General features: G+C 30.3%; 2 protein-coding genes across 3 annotated transcripts in view; both read left to right on the top strand.

Moving 5' to 3' along the window:
* The window catches only part of LOC121132491 (protein MTSS 2-like), a 94,378-nt gene extending 74,630 nt beyond the window's left edge, over nt 1-19,748 (top strand). The window contains exons 3-6 of the mRNA XM_040727900.2: nt 7,345-7,418; nt 14,104-14,188; nt 16,035-16,126; nt 19,585-19,748. Of these exons, the coding sequence (XP_040583834.1) occupies nt 7,345-7,418; nt 14,104-14,188; nt 16,035-16,126; nt 19,585-19,748 (415 nt within the window). The remainder of the gene's footprint in view (nt 1-7,344; nt 7,419-14,103; nt 14,189-16,034; nt 16,127-19,584) is intronic.
* A 94-nt stretch (nt 19,749-19,842) lies between these two features.
* LOC121132490 (uncharacterized) lies at nt 19,843-26,383 on the top strand. 2 transcript variants are annotated; one of them, XM_040727897.2, is made up of 7 exons: nt 19,843-20,109; nt 23,573-23,847; nt 23,907-24,145; nt 24,207-24,403; nt 24,475-24,589; nt 24,780-24,935; nt 25,723-26,383. In XM_040727897.2, exons 1-7 carry the CDS (start codon nt 19,843-19,845, stop codon nt 25,974-25,976), a joined length of 1,503 nt encoding a protein of 500 aa, XP_040583831.1. In that variant the 3' UTR covers nt 25,977-26,383. The 2 variants fall into 2 exon arrangements, with proteins under 2 accessions (XP_040583831.1, XP_040583832.1); XM_040727898.2 differs by lacking the exon at nt 24,780-24,935 and having other exon boundaries at nt 25,723-26,195.
* The last annotated feature ends 1,378 nt before the right edge of the window (nt 26,384-27,761 follow it).

Raw genomic sequence — 27,761 nt, 5'->3', positions numbered from 1 at the left:
TTTTTTCTTCCTAAATTAAACTGATAACATATAAAAAAAAAGAATTCCTTCCTCCTCACTACATTACTTTTATAAATAATATATATAATATCCAGCCAGTGGGTTCATAAACCCATGAATAACCACTAGAATTTCATTTTTTTCTAACACACATCTACATATACAGTAAGTTGTTTATTGGTTTTGCAGCTAGCATCAATTGTTCAGCGTGAGTCAAAAAAATGGCATCGAGCAACGAAGTATTTTTGGACAATTGTGGAAAAAGCAGAATGTCCTTGTTGCAATCCGTGAAACAATGTTGACATTTCAAACTGATTAACCCTGGCAATTCCTTTGTTTAGAGAGTTGGGAAGAAACCGGAAGAGTCTTGAGGTGACTGCAAGACTCTGTTGCATGTCACACTGCAAAAAAAAAAAACGTTGATTTGGTTGGCTGATTTTTTTTCCCCCTTTGTTGGACCCAGTGGTTGTCCTCCAAGGACACTGGAGCTCTAACCCTTGGGCGTAATTGTGCAAGGTGCCATTGAGCGACACACCAACAGTTCATCCTGCAACTCAAAATCGGATGGAATGTCCAGGACCCATGATATATTCTGGAATCTCCTATAGGAGACTGTCATCAAGACCTGCTTCCGTTTCCAAAATCAAGTCGGGGATTTTACTGATACTGAAGGCAATAACATAGAATAACTATGAAAAAAGATTGATTCAGCTTTCATTTGGCATGATTTAGACAATTAGGTTGGGAGAAAATAAATTATTAGAAAAATTGTGCTGGTTGTTAAATAGAGGTCGCATCCTTTATATCACAGCATTATCGTACAAATACAACAATGTATAATAAATTGTATTCTTATCCGTAGAGTTCTTCCTTATAGATTGCTTTAGGGCGCTGAGATCGTATAAGTCCCCGTAAATTATGGACCCCATCCCCCCAAATTTATGATATCTATATTAAATAGGTGAAGTGTATCTTAATACTTATTTATAAGTTGAAAACGAATTTATTTGGTAACAACGAGCGTGTGTAACTAAAGCTCATGTCCAGAGATTAAAATAATATGACCCGCCCGTATGTTTTTCCAAAAAAATTAAAGTTGTCACCCTGACAGTTGTAAGAATGTTTGGGAGGAGAGCAGCTTAGCTGTCATGGCGTTTCATTTATTTAGTTGCCAACATTTATTGGATAAATGAAATAAACAGGAACCCCATTCTGTATCTAGCAATAATATAGGCAGGAATTACTCCAATATCGATCCTTAATTATACTCCCAGTCCAAAAAGGACTTTCACCTATGACTCCAAAACAAATTGTCAGTGTTACTCTTTGTCTTTCAAGCACTAGTGATTATTGTATACTTTTCTTCTTTCTTAGCAATAAAAGAATAATGATGACAGCTATAGTTAATAAAAATTTACTTATGAGCGAGATCTCCAAATTTTATAAAAGAATTAATTTTCTTTTCCTAAGCTGTTGTCATTATTCCTTTTCAATTACATTCAAACCCTTAATTAACATTTGTGTGGGCTCATAAAAGATGGGGAGTAACCACGAAGATTTAATGCAAAGTTATAATTGGAGAAGGCCTGTAGTCACCTCCATCCAAGCACCAAGGCCCTCAAAGCCACTGTCAGTCAGCACTGGGACGCCATGACAGAGGACTACATCTGCAGCGGGTACAAGGCCTTCCACCACCTCCTGAAAGCCATCATTACTGATAAGGGCGGCTGCATTAATGATCAAAGAGCTCAGGCACACATCTATTTATAGTATTAGTGTTGTTGAAATTCTATGTTAATTAATTAATTCTACTCGGTAGAATTGAAAATCGACATCAAATTAATTCTTGCCAATGTCCTTATTTATTTATTTTTCTCCTCCTCTTTAGTCGAACCTGATTGTAGCTAATGTAAAGAAACGTCTTAACAGCTAAGCTACAGAGTTACCATAATGATTTTTCGGTTTTTTTTTAACATGCACAAAATAAATGCAATTTTCATCTCCACCTATAATATACAACAGTCCACTAACGGAGGGTTAAATATAAAGAAGTTTCAGTGGTATAAACCAATAACTTAATGCATTGTAGCACCTATTTACCTAATTGTACCTACTTCCCTTGCCTCCTGAATAAACTGGATCCCAATAGGCAACAGTATGTAACAAAAAGACTTTCATTATATGAAAGTAAAGAAAGCATATTGAAAGCAGGATTTAATTTTGATTACTCAGACTTACATCAACTTGCATGTAAAAAAATGTAAAACATATTTAGACAAGCAAGTAAATGTCAAACCCCCAACAAACAAAATTTTCTAAATAGTTATGATTCACATACTTTAAAAAGCTAGGGTAAAAGTATAGTTAGGACTGTAAATTCTAAGCATGTTGTTGCTTATAAAATTATTATATTAATTATTTAACTCTTGAGGAGAGAAAATTTAAACATTAAGTGTACACACGAGCGCTTATGCTTATGAATGACGGAGAGTAACGCTGAAACGATATACATAGAAGGCCTTGTTGAACTTAGAGTAGAATTTAGTGTCAAAAATGAAGTAATTATATCCTATGTTCTTGCTTGATATGGAGTGGAACTTGTATTTATTTCCGTCATCTCACAACTAATTTAATGAACGCCATGACAGATAAGCTGATTTTCTCTCAAAATATGACATTGGACTTGTTGTATTTGCAACCTGAAGAAGAGTTTAGAATTTAAAAAACTATTTTTTAAAGGTATAACAAAGTAAAAATATAATATGTTCGAATTATAATGAAAATAGGAATTTAAATACATACATATCTTATAGGATCGGTCCCAAGGACTGAATGTCTTAAGTACCGGTCCCAAAGACTGAAAGGACAAGTTGTAGGACTGGACTAGAACGAATAGATAAGAACCGACACAACACTAGTTGGGAAGAATTGGTCAATTGGGTATACTTAATTTTGTTTCTTTTCGGAGTAAAGATTGTGTGGTATAATAAAGGTGACACCGATGTCGACGACTACATAGGACAAATATTGACGAAACGGTCTTTGTTTCCTCACAGTTTTGCTCTAGGTGCATGTAAAAAAAGCTTTTCAACAAGTATTAGGCGGTAATTATTGAAAATTCCCTATGTTAGAATAAAAAAGGAAGTGCATATTTTTTATTCAATTTGGTCTGAAGTCATTTTTTCTTTACCGATTTGGACTTATACTTTGGTCCAGATCCCAATCTCAGACTGCAACAAAAACCTAACTGTTTTTAAAACGTGGATCGATTTTTTTCCCCACTCCTGATTTATGGGTTGCCCAAATATGATTTATCCAACATATTTAACTTCATGTCACGTCATAGTAGCTCAATGTATAATATAGTGTAACACAACCTTAGTCATTACAGGGGTGTCTGTAGGGGTAGGCTGGAAGGGATGTAGCCCCCTCCTCCAAAAAAAGGAAGTTTTGCTTTTTACAAGAAAAATTTATCGTCATTGGGGCATATTATACAGCAGAGTAACACAAATTTAACTATATTTTTTGTGAATAGCTATAAATTTTTGAAAAAAAATTCCAACAAATTTAATTTTTCAATTTTTTTTTAATTTAATATTTCAAAAATTAATTTTTTTGAATTTTTTTTTCAAAAAAATTAAATTTTCTGTGAATAACTATGTATTTTTGAAAAAAAAATCAAAAAAAGTTAATATTTGAAATTGAATTTTGCAAATTTTTTACCGAAAAATTTAAAATTCATTTTCCAAAAAATTAATTTTCTATGAATAGCTATGATTTTTTTAACATTCTTTTTGTGAATAGCTATGAATATATATTTTTTTTTAATTCCATTAAATTTTAATTTTTTGAATTTTTTTCAAAGGATATCGACCAAGCCTCCCCCCAGTAAAATCGTGCAGACACCCTTACATCAATAATTCATGGAATTTTTAATGAGACAGATTTCTCTATGTATGACTGATCCAAACCTAACTTTTCTTTACGAACAGAAATAGACCGAATTTTCTTTAAAACTATTCCAGACCAAACTTACATATGTAGAGGGCCCTTAAAAATCATAACATTCTCAAACTGGTATAGGATTTTCAAACTGAAACACAAAACTAGTCCAAAAACATAAGTATTCATCTAATTTAATTAATTTAGAAGAAAAAAATATTCAACTTTTGGAATTTAATAAAAGTTCGTGGGGTGTAATTTTTTTTATGGAAATATAAAAGATTTATAATCTCTAATTATAATATAATTTATTCCAAATAACTTTGATCATTTGAATAGTATCATTAATTTGTCGGGAGAAGGGTTATATATTTTCTTGATAATTGTATTTTTCAAATGAATAAATATTACTTATACACAATGAAATGTAGCTTCATTTCATATTACAAAGTATCAGTTCCTACTACAATTTTGCAAATAAACCTTTTTTCCTTAACAACAATAAAAAAAATAAGAATATTAACATTCATTTTGACACTAAATATAGTACATTATTACTTTTATTTTATCACGCAACCTTTCCTCCGAAAAGTAAACGGGAAAAATCAATTGGTTGTTACACCTTTTTCGAACGAAGCCATTATTATTCCATAACTTTTTGGAATTGTTCGCAGTAAATGAAGAGCTCATCAATTTGTAAATTTTCAGTACACCGTTGAAAAGAAAAGAAGCTGAAACATCGACAGCAGGCAACTTTGGTAATTTTTTGATACAGTGTAAATTTTTGTATATGTGACGTAACGTCGTGATAAATTGCTATTCCTTTTAAATGCAGGCTTATAAAAACATGATTGTTTGGACAAAATCGTCCCAAAACTTTTTTCAGATATTTAATATTATTTGATGTCTATATTTATCTATTTTTAACGTTTCAAGAAAATTTATGTATCATTTTTTAGGAAATCGAAATTTTATCTCCAAGAAGAAGTTTTCACGACAATGAGTTGAATAAATTTAAATTTCAAACTACATGGATATTTTAGTTATTTACTTTTCAAACTTAGAAAATTTTATAACAAGTAAATCAAAAAGATATCCTAAGAGTTTCTGAAAAAATACAATTCTCCGAAATCCATCCAACAATAACAGTAGAATTGAGATAACCACAATTAATAGCCTAAAAATGAATTATACATGGGCAGGGATTTGTAAAATGACGAATATTCCTTCAATAACAATTTTTTTAATTTTTTTTTAAATGTTTTGATTTAAATTTATTCATTATACTTGAAATAACAGTTTTAGAGACAGTTATAAAAAAAATTGAAATCGTTTGTTCCATTGCCAAGAATGTAGAGAAAAAGTAAAAAAAAGTTTTGCCAACACGCTCGGGAGTTATTCTCTTGAGCTTGATGTGCGGACGATCGCACCCCGGTGATTCCTAGAGAAAGAAATATACTTTATGTTTATGGATTTCACCAAAAGGTTCCTAGGTTAGATGGAGTAATTGTAATACTACAATGTTTACTTATACTTAATCAGTGCAACTCCATCTAACCAATTAAATGGGCATTGTAATTCGTAAAAATGACATTGAATGTGCTCATTTTTAACACAAATGAGTTTATTAAGTCTTCTTTTAGAGCGATAACTATTTTCTCCGTGTTAATTTGAGAACTGTGCTGTTAAATAAAAGGACTGTTTAGATCCGCACGCGTTATACACGATACAATTACATCTTTTTCATTGTCATTATATTTTTGTGACCATAAAGCATCAATTTTGGGAAATTATTAATAACACTTTGGGTGTCCCACAAATTGTACTTGAGTTAATTCAAATTGATCGTCTCAACAAAAAATGTCAATATAAGTCTTTTTTATATCAAATAAGGGTTTTAATGTAGAGGTAAAATTCATGTGTATATTCACTCATACCACAAATTTAAATAAATATAATATTATTGACTATTGAATGTCTATGGAACATTTGTACATGGTGAGGATTTTAATCTAGATATTTTAAGGATATACAATTTATTTCCCAGATAAATTTGGTAATTCACAAATCTTGTGCTCTTATATGTAAGGGTTGATAGTGAAGTCAATCACTCATCCAGATTCAACCACAGCCTCCAACCTGGCCTTGGACCTGGCACAAGCCTAAATGATGAACTCCTTGTCCATGTTGTCCTTTGTCTCGTGAATAGAAGCCTGCAAGGATTCAGCAGTGTAGGACGCACGCCGAAAACGATTTTGAGTCTTCCTTGTAGGTCTTCTCGATCGATCATACACATTGAGAGCCTTGCCAACATCGTAAACAATTGATTTAAGCTACTTTATAAGCTCAATAATCTCTTGGGCGTGCGTCCTGTACGGAAGGACACAGTAAAGGCTGTACGACGTTTGCATTCAGAAGACATCTTCAGATTTTTTTATTTTTTCTTAGACTGTTCTTAAGTTTTTCCACGTGAATCTGATGAGCACACTTTTATTAATGTAGATTTCAAAGTTGGCAAGATATTAAGGTATAAACTTGTTCGGGGTTTAAAAAAACACCCAGTATATATGAATAAATAAAATATATCGGGATTTTTCTTTTTCTTGATTTTTGTTCAATAGTGTTTTATGTTGACGCAAAACATTTTAAGTGCAATTTACAAAGGTAATTTAGAATCTTCAGTCTTTCCATTAGCTTAGCCTCATCAAATACAATTGCAAAAGAAAACTTTTTTCATTTATCCTGTGCTAGAATTAGTGCCCTGCATTGATCAGAGAAATTAGGCTTCAGGCTAGAAAACAAATTTTGCTTCTATTAAAAAGAAGATAACTCCCGAAGAAATCGTCAATGTTACTCTCCGTTTTTATAAGCACACTCACACGTAACTGCTCATCACATAATAATCATATTCATGTGTTCTGTCTTCAAGAATGAAAGAATAATTATAAACACAAACCAGTGCTCGCCGAACAAAGCGCCTGCAATATTTAATTCATTTTTACAAACCAGCGTTTATATTCTATTCAAATCTTAACATATACTGACAATGTATTTGAATTATGATATACATCAGGAAGAGATAAAAAATAAATATACAGAAAGAGTGCAACATATTCAATATTTTATTAATACAATTACATAGTTATTTTTTTGATCAAAAATATTATATATATATCAGGGAGCACTATATACAGTGCACTCTGTATACACGCTCAATGCTACATACATACGCATACAATATTTTATTAATACAACACCATTGTATATCATAAACATATTTTGATCTAAGTCCAGGTGCACTATTAACATTGCACCTTGCCTCTGTTTTTAAGACTTACAGATAAACCAACCAAGACTGTTACTATAAAATGAGTGTATGTATATATATTTTTCTTTTTTCAGAAATACCATCACCGTTTTGAGTTCTTTTTTGGATAGCTTTCAAAAAATTGCAGACGCTGCTTCAAGTACAAAAGGTAATTTCTTTTATTGACTTAAGTAAATTTAATAAAAAAAGTTATAGGTATAAAACACGGATTAATATTATTAACGTTATTTGTTCTCTATTTAAGAAATGCATAAAAATTTTGACCCCTTGGATACTTTTTCACAACTGCGATAAAAAAAAATTAATTAAAAAAATGGGGAAAAAGTTATAACACTGTTACTATTAAATAATAATTAATTGCATTTTCGGTATCGTATATGTATTTTCTACTTTCAACATAATATTATACAATATGGTAAATACTAATTTCTTTATTCATGACAATAGGTTGTTAGAAAAGCTTGAGTTTTTTCTAACAAAGTAGCAAAACATGCTTGTTAGCTTGAAGGGATCCATGGTCTTTTTTCTCAGGCAGAATATCGCTTTTTACGACACCGCTGATGACGTCACTCCAACTTTTTTTCCAGTCGCAGAATTTACCGTGTTAAATTCTTAGTTAAGGGTCAATTCATAGGGGCTGAATAGTTAGTTATGGAGTAATATTAAGTACTTTGTACTAATATTGATTACATCATGATTCGTTTCGCACTTTCTTTTAAAGCTTTACATGTCGTTACTTTTATTGTTTAAAGCAAAATTTCCTCCAAAAAGAAACTGAAAAAAGGCTTGAAATCATTTTGTAATTAGCCAAATAAGTCAATCCTACCAACTGTTATTTATCTTTTAATATTTCCAGACTATCATTGTCATTTTATTTCCACGCATTTTTTTACAATCTAAAAATATTTCATAATATTAAAATCTTCCATAGTATTTTATTCAATATTGTTTTTCTAAAATTGTGGAGTGAAATTGTTTTAAGACTGTTGCTATATATAGCCAAAATTTCTTCAAAGAAAGAAAATCCCCCAATATATATATACTTTGTACAAATTGCAATCTTGTACAAGTTGAAACCAAAAAATGAAATTAATAATTTTAAATGTGGAATGATCAGTACTTTAAACGAGGTTAATCATATATTACTAGAAATTTGGATATAAATCAGTCACACAACCTCCTCGACAGAGCCTTGAAAATAAATAATTATTCAATTAAATATTAATTGTAGAAGAGAAGAATTAACTCGTGAAAAAATGTAATGAATCATAAGCGCAATGACAGGGACGTATCCCATCTTCCATTAAAAACTCTCATCTGTGATTTAAGTCATCCATCATGAAATTGTGGATCGTTTGGTAAAATATTTTGCCCGAAAATTTTATTTTTCGGTTTTGAAACTTGAAAGAGTGCTCCAGAAGCAATTGTCAAGTATGAATAAATTCTGCCGAAGAAAGAGTTAATTTTTTGTACAGGATTTCCTTCAAGCCTTTTCAAATCTAACTTCTGATCACATATCACCTCTAATACTTCGTTTGGTAGAAAACTTCTTATTAAACCTCATCGAAGGGAAACATTTTCTGAGGGAATATCCATAACATAATAATGAGATTGTCGGTTCCTTAATAGTTCATCATATTTCTCCTGTATTGGAGAAGAGCGTCTCTTGATGAACTTGTTTTCATCTATAGATGACTTCAAAGTAAAATTTGTTTGATTTCCCTTTTCTAATTGATTAATATGGTTAAAATAGCGTTTCTGATTGGATTTCCATTATGAGTATATGCTTATGGTTCATTTTTTTTTAAGAATTTATTATCGAAGATACATCCTCCTCCCTTTTACATATATAGAGCTTGAATATGTACCTTTAACCTCTGGAATTTTAAACTTATATTATGGATTAAGAACCTTAGTGTGGATTACTCAAGATGTTCACCATTAGTCCATCTTTTGCCTATTTTACTGCAACAAATCGTTATTATGACCACTACTCGAACTGACGATACGGCACATAATGAAGTTGAATTGACATTTCTTTTCATTTTTAACTGATTATGAATATAATTTATTGTGACGGCAAGTTCAACCTTTACTTCCTGATATTTATTTAATACATTATATATAGATAGTACTGCTATGAATCTTCTTCAATTGGAATAACTCATAATTACGTTGATCAATGATCACTCCGATGTAGCCTAATTCACCTATAAAATAGCATGCTAGAATATAATTATAATTTCTTACTCAGTTCTATAATTATTATTTCATTTGAAAATCCTATCATGGATTACTCAACATCAGTCTTGATCAAATCTAGCTGATTTCCATTTATTAAGAATTTTCATGTTTGATATTGGAAATTTATATAACGAAGTTTTTATTTCATTATCTTTGAGCTTTCAACCAGATATTTTTCTAACGTGGAAACATGGAATCAAGCAAGTTGAAGGCATATCTCACATCTAGGAAGAATGATAACTTATTATGAAAATTAACTGATTGACGATACAATAATATAACTTAATGAATCAAAACCAGACTGTTTACAATATAGAGGTTGAGTGATTAGAAGAATGAATAGTTTACCCTGATGTTAAGTAATCCATGGTTTAATGCAGTAATTGAATATTCTATGGAAAATCAATATATATTAATGGTGTAGTTATTGGCTATTTTAATACAAATTATTAATATAATGCGGCACGTTATCAAGTTCAAATATCCAGGGTTGTATTGCTCACTAATACATAATAACTGTTTTATCATATTTTATTTAAGATGGAAAAAACATAAACTTGTACAATTTGCTTATACAAGTTACAACCTGTACAGACATTTTTTTTTTAAATTTAAATTTGACATTAAATTTTTGATAAAAAAAAAAAACTTTTTTTTTTGTTAATAGTTCTAGATTAAATGTCAAATATACAAAATTTTCAAATAGTAAATATTTTTGAAATTTTTTGAGAAAAACAGTAGATTTTAGAAAAAAAATTCCGAAAAATTTAATATTAAATTTTTTTTTTCAAAAAATTTTATATTTGAAATTTTTTTTTGTCCAAAAATTTAATTTTTTGTCTTAAACTCTATATTTTTGAATTTTTTTCCAAAATATGTAATATTTGAAGTATTTTTTCTTAAAGTTTAATTTAATTAAAACTTTAAGAAAAATTAATTTTTCATATTTATTTTCAAAAAATTGCAATTTTTTGATTTTTTTTAAAAAAAGAATTCCAAAAACAAAGCAGCCCCCCAAAAAAAAAAAAAAAAAAAGCAGATATATAGAAAATCCTGCATATGCCCTGACAAAGGATCAGGAAAATAGATGGAAGGTCTCATTATATGGAAGAAGTTGTGATAAGGTATCTTATGATGTATATCGGTCGGGGGGGATGCTCGCAGTCGATCTGTGTACTAAGGAATGAGGCCCGAGGAGATAATTATGTAAGACACTACGACTTTTTGTCCTTAATTCCTAGTTCACTTATTATGCAAGGTCGTCGATGTTCATGAGTAAAAATTCGTGAGGAGAGACGGATTTACACACTACAACTTCTGTTCAGGATATTCCGGAAAATGATTATACTGTAATGATTTATAATGATCTCCTCCAGCCTCAACCCTCAGTCGCCAAAATAATTCCACTCCCTGAGCTGTATTGCCAGGCAGTTTTAAGCAAAATTGACTATGCACTTCTAAAATCGGCTAGTTTCAACAACAAACGATATTAATATATTTAATAGTTTATAGTTTCAGGGGTTTATTTTCAAGGGTGCTTAATATATTATTTTCAAAGTTTCAGCAGTAAAATTGAGGATGCTCCAATTAAAAATGTATTTTTACTTAACAATGTTAGAAAAAACAAGAGGCGGTCTACAAAAGAAAAAAGATAATTGCCCCTCAATCTCCCGTTCTTGCTCTAAGAACTTTTTTGAATTTTTTTAGAAAAAACTAACTTATTTCCTTTTTAAGAAAAGAAAAAATGACCACTTTTTCTCCCACCTGTTTAGTAATGCTATAAGATTTATCCAACTCTGACAGTGCTTTGAGCTATTGCATTGAAGCTTTAAATTTGAATGTAATCAATTTACACAACCAAAATCGAAACTTTAATTTTTTATTTACATATATTTCTGACATTACAAAAAAATCGGCTAATCTATTGCAAAGATCAGCAAAGCTTTACATTTTTTACCTAAATGATATTTTTCAAGCCATACAACCAAAAATTAGATAGGTATAGTCGAAAATCAGCTAACCTGTAAAATAGTGTTGTGTCAGTCCTTATATAGGACACAGTCTAGTCCATTCCATTTTTTGGTCCTTAAAGAAGGTAAATCGATCCTCTTTACGTCATTGAGGGTATTTTTAATTTTTCTGTTAGACAATAAAATAAATTATTTAATTAAGTAAAAATATAATATGTTTATATTATATTGTACTTATTTTATATTTTTTATGCAAATGTCTGTGTGTGTGGGGGGAATTATATATTTTTCTAAAAACGATTTTTTTTACTAACAAACGACTAATTTCTATAAAACAAAAAGTAAAGACCGTAAAACTTTAAGAATTTATCTAGCAGCATATTTACAGATTTTTTTAAAAGGAGATTATAAGATTTAGAGAATATAATTGAATATTTTTTTCTATTCTATAGCTTATATTCCCCCTTTTTTTTAAAGTGTGCAATGATACATACCAGGGAATGCAGGGAGAATCATTCTTAAAATTTTATGATAATATTTTATTTAATACATAACAGTGCTTTACATATGTTACTCACATAAGTAGAGGTTTCTCGGAAAATTCTTCTCTGCATGCGCCATTTTTAAACAACAAGCTAAAGACTGTCAAACTAACTTTTGGCTAATATATTTATTTAGCTTGGTCCTCCCTTATTAGATATAAAAGCCTGCAATACATAGAACAAATGCTTACTGAAGCACTATTTTGTATATATTTAGTTCATTTACCTTTCATACTTAATGTATAAGGTCAAGTAAAAACTAATTGAAAGTAAAACAACAGTAATAACAATTTTTAATGGACTTGATGAACGGTTAATATTACATTAATGGCCTTGAAAAAGACCTTTGCTCTCATAAAAACACAATTATTGTCTAATAATTGTTTTATTTTTTTTTATTCCTTCACAGCTGTATAAATAAGTTTCTTATTACAATAATTGTTGTAGAATGTTTGCAAAACATTGACTCGCCCCATAATATTCAGCGTCTGTGTTAATGACTTTTGTTATGGATTTTCATTATTAAATTGCGACATTTGTTTGAAAAGATATTTCTAAATATATTTTTTTTAAATTTGTACGTAGTCAATTATATATTTTAATTGAAATTCTTAGGCATAACTATTTTATGAAATTCAAAGGATGTTTTCTATACGGCATTTGTGGGAAATAGTTTATATTTTTGAACTTATTTAAGTCTTAATACAGCGTGCAGCAACATGACTTTCCTTTCGCAAACCTCAATAAAGCAAGTTTTATAAGTTAAACAATAAGTTGACTATAAAATATGTGACGAGATGCAAGTGTAGAATGATTATAAAACTATAAGAACTACTCATTTATATTTGAAATATTACATTACAATACGTGTGATATTTTTAGCTAGCAGTATTACCTAGTATTGACTGGGTAGTTAGGCGTCGACCAACAGACAAGCTTTGCTTAAATAATATGGAAAATAAGTCCCCAAGAAAGCATTAGTCTTACTCTGTTTTTCATGAGGGTACTCACACTTTTTTAGTCGAAACTAAAACGTTCTCTCCATAAGAATTAATCACTAATGATAACAACTTGAGACTTTTTTTAATATGACGTGGTGAGCCAGCTAGTACCTTAGTCTCTAGAGCACTGCTTGAGGGAGTTTCAGCTACACACACTCATTGCTTAACCTCTACTAAAGTTAGATTCATTATTATTAATCTCCATAGATGAATCAAAGTTAAATTCCTGAATATTTATAATAACATTAACTCTTGCTTCCTTCAATCTAAAATGATTTGCCACAAAGGGAATGAGGGATTTCACTATATAACCATGAGACAAAAAATCTTTCTAATTTCTCGTGAAAATTCCGATAAAAAGTCACATTAACTCAACTAAGGAGTATTCTACCAAATAAAAAATAATTTATTATGAATGTTTTGAAAATACGTGACCGGCTGCACTGTATAAAGTGCTCCCTGATTATTATACTAAAACAGTATAAAGATAAAAAAGGGAGTTTAATATACAGAGAGCACTGTATAAAATAATTGAAATCTTGCAGATATTTAATTTAACTCATATTAAAAAAACGGGAGGAAGTACTTTATATAACATTTAAAAAAATGAATATGACTTTAGGTGGTATGTAGAAACGTGTACTCTCTTGCTCATCAAATCATATTATTTTTTTTGTTTCTCAAACTGTTATTATTATTTTTTATTATATAGGTGCAGTGTAAGTAATGAGTGGGTAGCTATGTGTATTTTTTGACAAAAACGGGATGAAATGCAATAAAAGAAAATGTGGCGAGAAGCTGTGAGATTTTTCTTCATTTGAATTGATTTTTCAATTTAAAAATTCTATTTTGGCGTTTTTAATTATTAAATACTTTAATTACCATGGTTTCAAAGAATCAACTTTATCTAAAAAATATATTTGCCCTCCCTTGGAGTCCAATTCTTACTAATAAAAAATACCCGACTCACCAGCCCAAAAAATAATCATACACTTTAGTATTTTGGGCACTTGTTTAAAACCTATAACTACTGACTTAATGTGAGGAAGACTCTTATTTATAACTCATTATTTTAGGTAATACGCGTGATATTGGAACCAGTTTGACGAGGATTGTTATTCGACATAGAGCTTTGGAATCGAGAATGAAAACTTTAGCTGGGTGAGTTTTAAAATACAGAAATGCCAAGTATATATAAGGATTTATGGGTATATATTTAAAAACGTGTAGAATATATGTTTAAATTAGAAAATTAAAATATTTACCCATTTCATCAAATATGGAGTTAAGGGGTTAATCAAACCACAAATTGAGGTCTTTTATCAGACAATAAATTATTAAAATTTATTCATATATATTTTAACAATAAAAAAACATAGATTTAAAATGATCGCTTTATGAAAATGTATGAAAACATAATAATTAAATGGTTGCACTTTCAGCTATTATTTCGTCTATTACTTAGAAAATTAGTAAGCGACTAAAAAATTATGGAAAAAATAATTAATATAATATCATATAATTAATGAGTTATATATGATTATTCAATTGTCGAACACTTTTGAGCAATTTTGTTCATTAAATAATGCAATAAAACTTATTTCTTGCAATTGAATCCCTTTGAACTAAAATTAATGAAAAAGATTTTGTACAATTCTTAATTTATGTTAATCCTATAATAAACAGACTATTAGGTATAGTTCATCTTTGTAACAATTCTGTATTTTTATCTGTCTTAAGAAATGTTAAGGAATTCCCAACAACTTTAACCTATGGTTGAAAGTGTTATTGAATATTGTGGATTAGCATTTGTGTCCGTCAACACAAAATGAACCCAGACACAATTTTTCTAAAAATTATCGAATTATCATCCATTTCCTTGAACAAATTATTCTTATTAATCTTTTATAAGTAGCCCAAATTGTTTGTCTGAATAAAAGAATGAGAAATTCATAGATTTTGTTTGAAAGACCGTCTCAAGGCCAATATAAAGGGCTGGATAATTAAATCTGCGACGTAGCTATCTCGTATTTACAAAAATATGTAACTTTTTAAAATATTATTTCAAATTAAAAGCAAAGTCATTGTAAGTCATGTGTCTTGAGGTTTACTCGATATAGTTTTCCTCTGTGAACAGAATCTCCGGCAGCTCCGAGTATAGCTATTTCATTGTAACGAAATTAGACTAAATGAATGGGTTTTGTCTTAATATTACATAGGATTAAAAAAATTATATGAAGGCGACATTTGGTTCCTGGAGGACCCAAAGAGGGCACATATTTTAATGTCGAGCCCTGTAAGTCTTCTAAATCAATTAAAGGTTCTAAACTATAGCTAAAATTACTGAATATCTTAACTCATCTCACAAATTTGAATACAAAGCCTGTTATTGACTCAAAAATGTCTATGAAATATGTAGTTATATCTATGTACGAAGTAAAAAAATAATTCGAGATTTTCTTTTTATAATTTTTGATAAAAATTAATTTTATGTTAATGCACCATATTTACACATAAAAGTTGGCTATTGAGAGAGTGAAAACTTTTAAAATCTTTTCATATTCATATATATTTGACTGTTTTATTGTTCTATATTCCAGATAGTATTTATTCAATAGCAAAAGGGGGAATCTTTTTTTTTAAACTATTTAATTAATATTCTCAGAATAAAGTGAGATTTATTATTCATATATAAATAATAGATTTTAATAAAACTTTTATTTTAATAGTTTTTCTTAAATCAAACATAAAGTCCTCAATTATATAACATATTTTTTAGAGCTCTATGGTTGCTCTAATTAAAGATGATTTATTGCGTGTGTAAAGGATATTAATACAAGAAAAACTCGGAAAATTAATTGTTTCCTCATTTAATTTCAAGTAGTTCACAAATAATTTTAAGTGTTTTTTTAATTTTTGAAAAACACAATATACCTCTTAAGATAAGTTTGGACTTATACAAATATCTACCTCATTCACTTTCTTAAATACAATTTTATTATTTTAGGGCGTTACTGGATTGTTTGTCCTTCCCTATCCAAGGAAAGTCAGAAGAATGGAAGAAAAGTACAACTCTCTTGGAAAAAGAACATTTGAAATGTAAGAAGTACGTTTTATTCATTGTAAAATGATGAAATGTTTCTGGACAAAATCGTTGTAGTAATATCATTGTGTGGTAAAATTTTCATGATTGTGAAACAATAGTTCCTGTTGGTAAAGCCACATCATTTTGGGTAATTCTGTCCCAAATCAACCAAAAAAAATGTATTTTTTACCCTCTCAGATTGGGATTATTTTTGGCACACTAGCTCAAATTTATGAGTTGATCTAGAGTACCAAATTTCAGCACATAATTTTAGACATTTATGAGATAAACATAGATCCACGCCCAATTCCTTTTTTGAATCAAAAATACACTCGACCCATGCTTGTGCAGGTGAGCGGATGGGCTCCAAAAAAGGTTAAAATTCTCCATCACCGTCTCCCAAGGCATCAAGGAACCGTCAGGGGTGAATTTTGGAATATTATAAGGGGTCCTTGATAGTCAAGTCAGCAGTGGCAAATCTATGTAACTTGCATTAGGGCTCAGCAGTTCACTTGTACAATCTGCGGGCCGTTTTGTATTAAAGGGTAGTAGAAGGGATCCTTGATGCTTCGAAACGCGGCGATAGTTTAATGTGGCCTACCTTAGGCCCAACAGTTCACTTGTACAACCTGTGGACTGGGTTATATTATGGGGTCTTAAATGGCATGTTTCTTTATCATACAATAGTTTTGTTGTCAAAATACATTATAAATTGCACATGATTATATTGTCGTGCAATGAAATTACTCCAGATTATATTGCTTACAATGATATTGCTTCACGATGATAATATCCTCAACAATTTTGTCTTACAATGTTAATGTACACCAGGATTTTACCATGCAACGATATTAACTTTTTACCTCAATCATTTTACCGGACACCAAGCAATACATATCTGGTTTCTAAGTAATTTTACTGCGAACGTTATTTCCTTTTGGAGATTTGCCCGTATATATTATGCTTATAAACTATATTTTGACTTGTTAGTTCTGAAATAATCATTCCTTTCTATACATTTTGGCTGCCAAGATCATGCCTATGAGTAAGGGGGCTCTAGTCCTTTCAAAATAGACTCAGGATTTCGGATCTGAGAATTCTTAAATCTCATCCTTATAAACAATGGGTAGGATGGGGTCTAATGGATGTATTTTTTCGTTAGGAGCCTCGTCCCAAGAGATTACATGAGCTTTAATAATATGTCATGCTTCCATGTTATCATTGCTTGACTTACTTAATAAATTCAACTAAACAGCAATATTTTGTAATTAAAGAATAAGGAAAATTTCAGTTAATCATTTACAAAAATGTTTCTTATTCTTTTGAATCTACACTCAATCGGGAATACGTTTTATTTTGTAGGGGGTTTATTTTTTAACCTAGACACTAACCCCCTTATAAAAAGGATGTTCTCAAAAGGAAAGTTTCATAAAAAAAGTCAGGTACATCCATTTGACGCCATTTATGGGGTCAAATGAGTGTATAAGACTTTTTCTTTTTCGTACATAACTAAAAAAGTTATTAACTATTTATCAAAAAACTTTTACTTAAATAGATTTTGATATTAAAATTAATTACATATGTCAAACCTTACCATTTTCTTTAGAAGTCAATTTTTTAAGATGATGAATTTCATTAGACTTTTTCTTCAAATGGAAGAAAAAAGCAATTTCTTGACCAAAGAAACAAGTAAATCCGGGAACGAAGAGTATCTTGTAAACGGGGAAAGGAGAAGGGGAAAAGTGATTGTTGTGTCAGTCCTTATTTATCCGGTCCATCCCAGTCTTAGAACCGGTCCAATCAGTCATTAGGAGTGTCAGTCCTTGGAACTGGTCCCTGAGACAGTCAGTTTTTGTAATTTTTCTTAAAAATGTCGATCGTTTATTAAACAAAATAAGATACATATATATGAGAGAGATATTCAATGCATTACAAATATCTTGCAAAAATATTCTTATTTTCATTATAATGCAAATATAACGAAAATATTGTATTTTTACTTGATTAAATAATTTATTCTATAATAAAACAGAATAATTAAAATCTCTCAAAGGTGTTAGGAGGGATTGATTTTACCTTCTTTAAGGACCCACTAGAGGGAGTAAACACAACTCTATGAAGGAGTATGAGAGTAAAGTACCTGAAACAATCACATATATTGTTGACATACCCATATATAGGGATGACATTTTTATAAACTAAAACTAAGTTTAGAAATTAAAGAAGGAAAACCCCTTGTTGCGTCTAATGTTTTTTGGTTCATTATTTACTAAGTAGTCGTGTTGTTAATTTTCCCCTCTGAAGTAAGAACTATTGTCGTCTATCTGTGGTAAAAATTGTTTTAAAAATACAAAATAAAATTATAATTATAATATTTTCCCTCCTTTAATGCTATTCAAATTTTTTTCCTTATAGCAGTAATTAATTGTATAGCCTCAAAATTATATAACAGGTAGCTGATATTAAAAAAAGATCTAAATTCAGTTATACCTTAAATCACGTTCCCGCCTTCCTACAAAAATGAAATCCTTAGCCATAGATTAATTCAATTTTACCAATATTAGTCCTGTTTGACTTCACATTAGACAAAGTGACTCTTTGTATTTATTCTATACAATGATCCAATATAGAAAGTTCTACTTATTTTATTTTCTTTAAATTTCTGGAACTTTAATTTTAATGATTTTGTTCTTAGTTAATATTTTTTAAAGCATATAATAATACCCCAAAAACATAAAGTATGGTCCTGGGCTTAACAAGTAAAACATGTTTATGTTTTTTGTTCAAAATTGGCTTCTTTTAAATTATTATTATTTTTTATACGATATATGGAAGGGAGTCCCCAAAACACTTTTCTCAGCTTAAAACAGTATTTTTCCCCATCACTAAGTAGTCTAAAATTAATACTCAAAATTGTTTTTGATCCATTGTTATGGAAATAACTAAAGTAGTGTGACATTTAGCAGAATATCTTATAAACTTATGAACTTATGAACTGATTATCATGAAATTTTGACAGCTGTCTTTTGAAGGATTATTTATTAAAAAATGCCATCTATGTGTGAAGCCTGGGACTATTCAGGCCATGTGTTAATTTTAATATCAATTTGATGAAACGTATACAGTAGTATAGCCCGTAATATGGGGTACATTTATGCATTTAAAATAAAATTTTATGATGTTTGAAACTGAACAGTCAGTTATAAAACGAAAACTAAAATAAACCCAATTGTTTCCATCCTACCATATTTTTTCTTTATGTCCTGAATATTCTTGTTTTTTCTTCTTATATAATCCCAAAATACAACAGTAATGGTTTAAGGTAAAGTTCGAACCTATACTATAAAGACATAAACAGACGGCAATTGTTATACAGTAAAATCACCAAGAGGTGGAAATGTTTGCAGCAAAATTACTGGTCACGACAATTAAATTTAAAAAAGTTTTTAACTCTCTTTATGATATATTTTAGGTTATAAGAAAAATAAAAGTCAAATAAAAAAGAAAACAGATCAGGTTTTAAGATTAAAAAAGAAACTTAGGAAAGAAAGAGTTCCAGATGCAAGTCTTCAACGATTATTTGATCAATGTAGTAAGGAGCTAAATATTCAGTTTAAAAACTTTGAAAAAAAATGAACGCCACTCCGTGAAGAAAGCCCTAACTGAGAATCGAAACCATTATTCTACTTTTGTTGCCTTTTTGAAACCAGTTTTAGTTGAAGAGATTGCAATGTTTACAGAGATTTATCCAATCGAAGAAGTATTGAATAAATTAAATCGGAAGACCTCTCAAAAAGAATCTTCGGATACATTTATTCAAGAATATGTTCAGAATGATGTAAGTAATTATGAAGGAGATGACTCGTATAGTTTATATATCTCCACTCCGCCATCCACTCCGTTGTCTTCCATGGGATCCAGAAACGCTTCCATGTCTTCTTTAGAAACGAATTCAACAACAAATTCATCAATGAGTATTAATAATATTCCAAATGGGGTAAGCTAATAGATTGAGTTTATATATATAATTTGTATGGGAAAGAGTAATTTTGTAGCCTTTGCTTTATTTCAAGGCTTTATAAGAAGTTTAATAATAATACGATTTAAGCCAAGTATCCTCGATTCTGTTCGATAACTTATTGCCAACAATTTTTTTAATTTTAATGCCCTTCTCGTAGAATACCTTGTCCCTATTGCCAAAAAAACTCGTTCAGCTAATTTTCACAAGCCTCTATTGAGGCCAAATTTGTACTCCCGCGTGCGCTGGCTATACACTGGAACATGTAGAAGTCACTGTTGTGCAACACAAACCATTAGAGTATCGGCTCCGCATTCGTTTCAAATTTTCTTGGTCGCTTTCGATCCGTTTTTTCCTTTCAGATAGTAAAAATGTAGAATATGGCGAATTTTTTCCTTTGACACGTACAATAATTCACGATTGAGCCACCCAACCGCAATTTTGTACGAAAAGCGTTTGTAGTATAACGTTCACACCTTTATAACACTTTATCGTATGATCCCATATAACCAATAATGAAAATGATTTACTTAGTTTGAATAAGGGCCGGGAAATATAAAATTAGTTTTTCCGCTTAATCCGGAGCTAGTTGGTGCACTTGTCACCTTTTGGCAAATTACTAATCTGTAATATTGAAATTTCATTTGTTTTTTTCAATAAATTTGCATTTTTTAGAATCAATTAATAATATTTCCGTTCTAGGTAGTGTTGGATCAGTTTTACAAACTCAAAAGACTGCAATCCTATAAGTCCGGTCTTAATAAAAAAAAATCAGTCCTAGTCCCGGTTGTTATCAGATTTTATCGTAACTAGAACTCTGAAATGACATAGTTACTAAACTATGTCCTTTCAGCTGTTCAACATGACCTCTTTCAAAAGACAAGAATGATATATTTTAAAGTAGGAGGTGAGTGACTAGAACTTATTATTATACGTTCATTATTCTTTTATTTTTAATGTTATTAAATTCTAAGTATAAGTGAAGAATAGCTTTAAAGATACTTAGGCCCATAGGACTCAAAGACTGATGTGTCTGTCCATAGGACTGTTGAATGTTAAAACAGATCGGACCAAAAAAAAGAATAAAAGGGGGGAGGACTTAATAGGAAATCAATCTTTGGACCGATCCAACACTAGTCCTAGGACACTTTACCAAAAACCTAATTGAAAAAGCCACATTGCCAAATGTCATATTGTCGCCCAGACACTTTTAAACGGATAGTTTTCCGGTTGGGCACTATACTAAAAAAATGTAATAAATATATTCTATGATGATTTATGCTGCAGGGCTATGTCATTGCGATTTATATTCATGTTAATCCAATTTTATATGATAAAATGTTTAATTATTTGCCACAAATTTCAATAATTAATAGTTCATTAAATAGTTATCATGATGAGTTTGTCATTGGACAAGAAACTTACACTACACAAGAAGCACAATGTGATTCGAACCAAGGGGATTTTTTACAAATTAATTGAAGACATTTATCGAATTTAGCTATGTGCGCAGAATCCAAAACTAATCTCAGTTTTTCTGGGAACTAATATTAACAAAAGTCTTAATTCAGGTGTACCGTATGTCCAGCTTCTGACTTCTTCATCTCTAATAAAAGCTCACAGTACATGCAGATTCGGATAAACCTTACAATGGGCTATTCTCGTCTGCATACTCCAAAAAGGATTACCCTATAACCAGGTTATTAGAAATACAAGGTAAGACCATCATGTAATCGGGCTTGCTAGAATTTTCATATTGATGAACATTACTGCTTGCTCGGCAAAACAGACAGATTTGGACGTCATAGAGTATAACAAGGGTATATTAACAACATATATTACTAAAAATTATATGATTAATAGTATTAGTATATGCTCTTTGACGTCACTATTAAAAAAAGTGGTGGAAGTCAAAAATCAGTCGGAAAATGGTTATGGTATGACCTTGTATTTCTATTAACCTTACTTTATACACAAAACAACCATTTATATTTTTCTTCTTCCTTTTTTTGACCAAGTATGGCTACTTCTCAAGTGGAATAGTTATGAAATAAATCAAAAAAATGATTTAATGAATGTCTGAATTTATTTTTTGGTTGATCAATTAATTTTGGATTATCAAAATTAGCCCTTGAAATCAGTTTATTTTTCCTTTTATGGAAGAAATAAATATATAATTTAGGAAATAAACGATTGGATGTACAGTCATGATTTACTTTTGGAAAATAAAATGTTCAAACACTCTAGAGTGTACACTCTCTAGTTATTAAACCGTTGCATTTAGATTGTGTTCCAATAAGATTTGACAGGTTTGATCTTCCAGTATTAATACTGGTCCTATCAGACTTTGGGAAGGTCCTTAAGACTATCGGTCTTTCGGACTGTCAGTACTAGAATTTATTAATACAAGAAGAAATAAAGTTGAGTAACGTCAGTTACAAAAATATTGTCCTTTAAATGTATACGGAACATTTCAAAATCACAGAACCAAATCTTTGGAAAATTCCCATAGCAAAGTTTCATAGAAATTTTAAACCCCTTTGCAACTCTATTAACCAACCTCAAATAGGTGTAGCTAGTTCCGAGTTAGTAAACTTGCTAATACTTTACAAACGTCAACTTACCCCTTCCCCAAATAGTTTCGCGCTCATATTTCAATAATTATACGCCATATATATGGTTTGTACAAGTTGCAATGTCTGTACACGTTAGAACTTACATAAGAAAGTGTACACGTTGTAATTTCTTTGTCTGAAAATGGATTATTTTAAAAATAAAATTGATCATTTTAGCCGTGTGCACTTTAATTCTATAATGTGCCTCATAATACTTATATTTTAGTACTTTGTATTAAAGTAGCCAAAAATTACACCTTTAATGTATCGATCATCTATAGAATATTCCATTATTGAATGGACAACGTGGTTGGGAGAAACTATTCTCCTGAACTAAATGTCTATAGGTTCAATATTCGGTATATAGAAGTACAAATACCTAATGTTTAGGTTAGATGGAGTAAATGTAATACTAAAATGGTTAATTATACTTAATCAGTGCAACTCCATCCAACTAATTAAAGGAACATTAAAAAAAAATACATATGTTGAATGTTCCTTATCTCAAGAACTGTAAATCCTTCCTCTGAAATTATTAATATCAAATTTTTGTTGCAACTTGTACACAATATATATATATATAACATATAAAGTTTGAAACATTACTCACATTAAAACAAAATTATACATGTATAATGTATTTTATTTCATAATTTTGATGTGTATAAGTGATGGGTACTCATGTTTATGAGTCCATTTATATACCTTCATTTTCAAACTTAAGTCATACTTTTTTTCAACCAACCACATTGTACAAAATATAAATCGATTGTACATTTATATAAATGCTTTCTTTTAATAGCACTTTATACTTTTACATTTCATAGTCTACTACAACAACCCAGTTTTACAAACCCCCAAGTAATGAACAATCCCAATCCAGACCCCATTCATCCCTCTCATTTCAAAATGCACCCACAAATATGCATCCAGCTGTTCTTCATCGTCCATGTTCAACAACGGCTTGGGATTTAAATTATAGACGCAAGAGCCACTGTTTAGCTTCCAAAAATTTGGTTCAAGAGAATGAAGATTTAGAGTCCATTAATGGCTCATTTTCCAATGATATCAATGGATTTTCCACGGTTAAAAGGACTTTTAGGTGAAATCACGATCGAAATTGAAAGCTTTTGAATGTTATATATTACATTTCTGTTTCAGCCCTTTTTATCGAGTATCTGATACAAATCAAATCATGAATGGAGTCTTCATGTCGCAAAGATGTTCTTCTGCAGATAGATCCATGCCCTCTTTGAACTGTAGCAGACAATATTTACGTTGTTTATCCAGTGATAAGACACAAAATGTAAGCACTGACTCTGGACCTCATTATGCGACTCCAAAACCAGGTTCAAATTTCCAAAGTGTTCCAAATTTTCATTCTGATAGAGGAGATATGGGTAATTAATTATCATCTTTTATTCTATTTTAAAAATATGCATATTTAATCTCTTATCTCAGTTATACCTCATCCAATCTACATGAATTGCACAGATTTGGAAAAAATGAAAGGTGCAAACAAAAAGTGTAATCTGAAAAGAAATTCATTGGATCCTTCTACTAAAACTTACGAGCATTACAAAACAGACACGAGGGATTTAGAAAATGAGTTAAAAACACCAACTGTAGAAGAATTGCCAAAAACTGAGCAAAGTTTTGTAAGTTGTTTTTTTTCTTCAAAGAAGCTTCCTTTTTAACACGCAATGCATTTATGAATTTCTTGATTTAGCCAATCACAAATGAAGATGGTTCAAGCTCGAGCTCAGATTCTTTTGGGTCATCTAGTGGATATGGAAGTCAATACACCATGAAATTAGAGGAGAATAGTCAATCTAAATTTAAAGGTAATATATATTTTCAATAATTATTTCAACGTTCTGAGGACATTGGGAAATAAAATTATTCACAACGCCTCTTCAATTTATTATATTCCACTGTTAAAAACTAAGATTTTTACAATAACTAATAAATTGAAATATGAAATAAAGACTAATATTTTTCTTATTAAACAATCCTTGTATGTCCAACCCATAGGTCAAGAAACTTTACAATCCCATACACCCAGAATCCATCTTTCACATAATTCTAATCGATTTTCAAATATATTGGACAATAGAGCACTTGCTTCTAATTTGATGAACCTTAAAAGACGATCCTTAAACCTTAAATTTAACCCTTCTTTCTCGAAAGGTAAAATATACATAATCTTTTATGTATGGGGTATAACAACGAGATCCGGCACCTTTGATCTATCTACAAAATTAACAAAAATTGGTAATTTATTAAGATTTCTTCAGAAAACAAAAACTGAGCAGCTGATACAATCGTTGTTAATATATATCTCACTCACTATTGCTTCTGTTAGCATCAATAACGGCCTTGATTCAGGTCATCAACCGCGTACAGGCCCTGTAAACTATAACCCGATCTAAATTCTTGCATTCCAGAACGGTGAAGTAGATCAAGGATTTCCTGGTTGTTAGTTCGGGGAAGCTAGGAGTCCAAATACCTTTGGACGCTCAGTCATACCATTGCTCCCGGAGCCAATCCTCAGTCGTTTGGAGCCGTGGTAGAAGGCAGGGGCTTCTCCTGTTGATCCCTGTCATCTTTGAGACATCAATATTGCTAATATCTAGATCGTTATTCACCAAAACCATCATAGAAGCGCACCTGCGTTCTGCTTTTAAAATTAAATAGACTTGAAATCTACTATTGCTGAGTACAGGATGGTGTGTTGCCTACTAAATGAAACATTTATATGTATACTTCACCACAAAAAAAAATCACTACCCTATTTGGGCATCATATGCAAGAAAAATGCGGAAATCTGAGGTGGTAGATTTCGTTGTTACACCCTGTACAATCAATAAATGAGTTGTTGTTTTTTTGTAACATTTTAATTATTCGGATGACGTAATTCTCAAAATGGGTAATAATAAATATGCTATGTTAAATACCTTACATTTTATTTTTCTAGGTCAATTTTTGTCTAGTACGATTTATAAAGAATCATCTCTTAACTTAAATGGTAAGCCCATTCCACCTATTCGAGGATCTTCAATGTGTTCCAAGGATCTCACTTCCTGTAGTGAAGATAGCAAGTCTCAACTCAAAAATCAACCAAATGGCAATGCACTCCAGGACGAAGATATCACTCCTCGAGGATCCATTGAAAACATCCCTAATCTGAATAGTCCTCAAAATGACAAAAAGGTCATTCTACCTCCATGAATCTAACTTGATGAATGAGAATGGCATTGTGAGCAATGCTATTCCAAGGACTTCCTTTTTAAAGGGGAGTGATGATGCTGAAAAAATGAATATCTTTTGTCCTTTCAATTCTATATTATAGACAACTTAGAAGAATTGATGTTCACAATCGATTTTCAACTCTGTGTATTATATTATTTTATGAACTTTGATGGATTGAAGTAAATTTGAAAACTTTTATCTATTAGTCATTATATTTTCTTATTCGGTGTTTTTCTTTTCTTTACCAAGATTCATACAGGGTTTTAATTATTACAGTTATGATCAAATATTAACAAAATTATTTTTATATTATTTATTGTTACGGTTAAAAAGTAAATATACTTATATTGCAAAGACAATATTAAAATAAAATCTTTAGTATAAAATACAGGTTCATTAATTTACTATTATTAGACATTTTACATACCAGCGTTTAGATTTGATTCAAATCTTAACATATACTTTAAATGCATATGAATTATGATATAATAACAAAAAAAACTGAAATATTCTCTTTGTACCCATGCACACGCCTGCAACAATTCAGTAATACGACTACATTATCTTTTCTTTGATCAACGAAATGTTCATGACTTACATCAGTGAGCGCTATATAGTGTACACCCTGTATACACGTCTGATTTGATAACCACACGCGGGCAATTTTTTTTTTATACGACTTTATTATTATTTTTTAGATCAAAAAATATATATGATATACATGTGACTATTTTTCATACAATCATACAGATACACTTTGCTTTATTTATAAGAAGATTATTTCTTTTTATAAACATAAAAAGAAATAATTAAATTCCATAGTATTTATCCTTTACTGACGGGATATCCTCGGATCCCGCTCAAACCCTAATGTTTGTATTTCTCTCACTGTCAAACAGCCCAAACTATTTTAAGATTTTGAGTTTTTTTATTAAAATAAACAGTGTTATCCATAAAAACTTAGTCAGTTAAGTTTTTTGAAAGGAAATTATTATGTATGTACTTATATGAGTAGGGATGCAAATCCAAAGTATTTTTTAGAGTGTGAAATTTGTTATTGTTGACCAAATAAACTGTGTTGTTACTTCGTTTTTGTTTTTCCAACACTGCTATCCTTATCCTTCCATTCTTGGGGAAAGATCATCTGAGTATAGTGTAACGTCGAGTTTATGTGTTCATAAATGACGGAGAGTAATATTGAGGATCTTTCGGGTAGTTATAAGTGTAGGTCTAGTGATGTAAATCGTGTGTATTTTTAGCTGGCCCGATTTTTTGGAATTGGTAATACAAAGAATGAATTTTCTATTCCCGAACTGTTGTAATTATTATTTAACTTCAAATTAGTGAACTTCCTTTCCTACTACACTCATGAAAGACTTTGGGGATTTTTTGTGGAGTTATAATTCTAAGGCCTTGCTTTACTCTAAATAGAATTGAGGATTGACAGAGTAATTATTTCCAATGTCCTTTTTATTTCCTCTCTTGTTACAACCCATTGTATCCAATCTGAAGAAACATCTTTTGCTTGATATGGAGTAGAGTAAATGTTAATTTCCTTTACCTCACACCTAATTTAATGCAACGTCATGCTGCTCTCCTCTCAAGCATTCCTCAAAATGTCAGGATAACAATATTATTTTCGGTTTTTATTTGCATATTGAACATGCTCACGAATTCCAACCTTATACACATATAAATACAATGTTCTCACCATTTGGAAAATATATTCAACAATATTTTGCACTTTTCCATTAAAGTCTTTAT

This window comes from Lepeophtheirus salmonis, chromosome 2 (assembly GCF_016086655.4).
Source record: "Lepeophtheirus salmonis chromosome 2, UVic_Lsal_1.4, whole genome shotgun sequence".
In the NCBI taxonomy this organism is placed as follows: domain Eukaryota; kingdom Metazoa; phylum Arthropoda; class Copepoda; order Siphonostomatoida; family Caligidae; genus Lepeophtheirus; species Lepeophtheirus salmonis.
The sequence above is the reverse complement of the archived record's forward strand: the minus strand, read 5'-3'. Positions and strand labels throughout refer to the sequence as shown.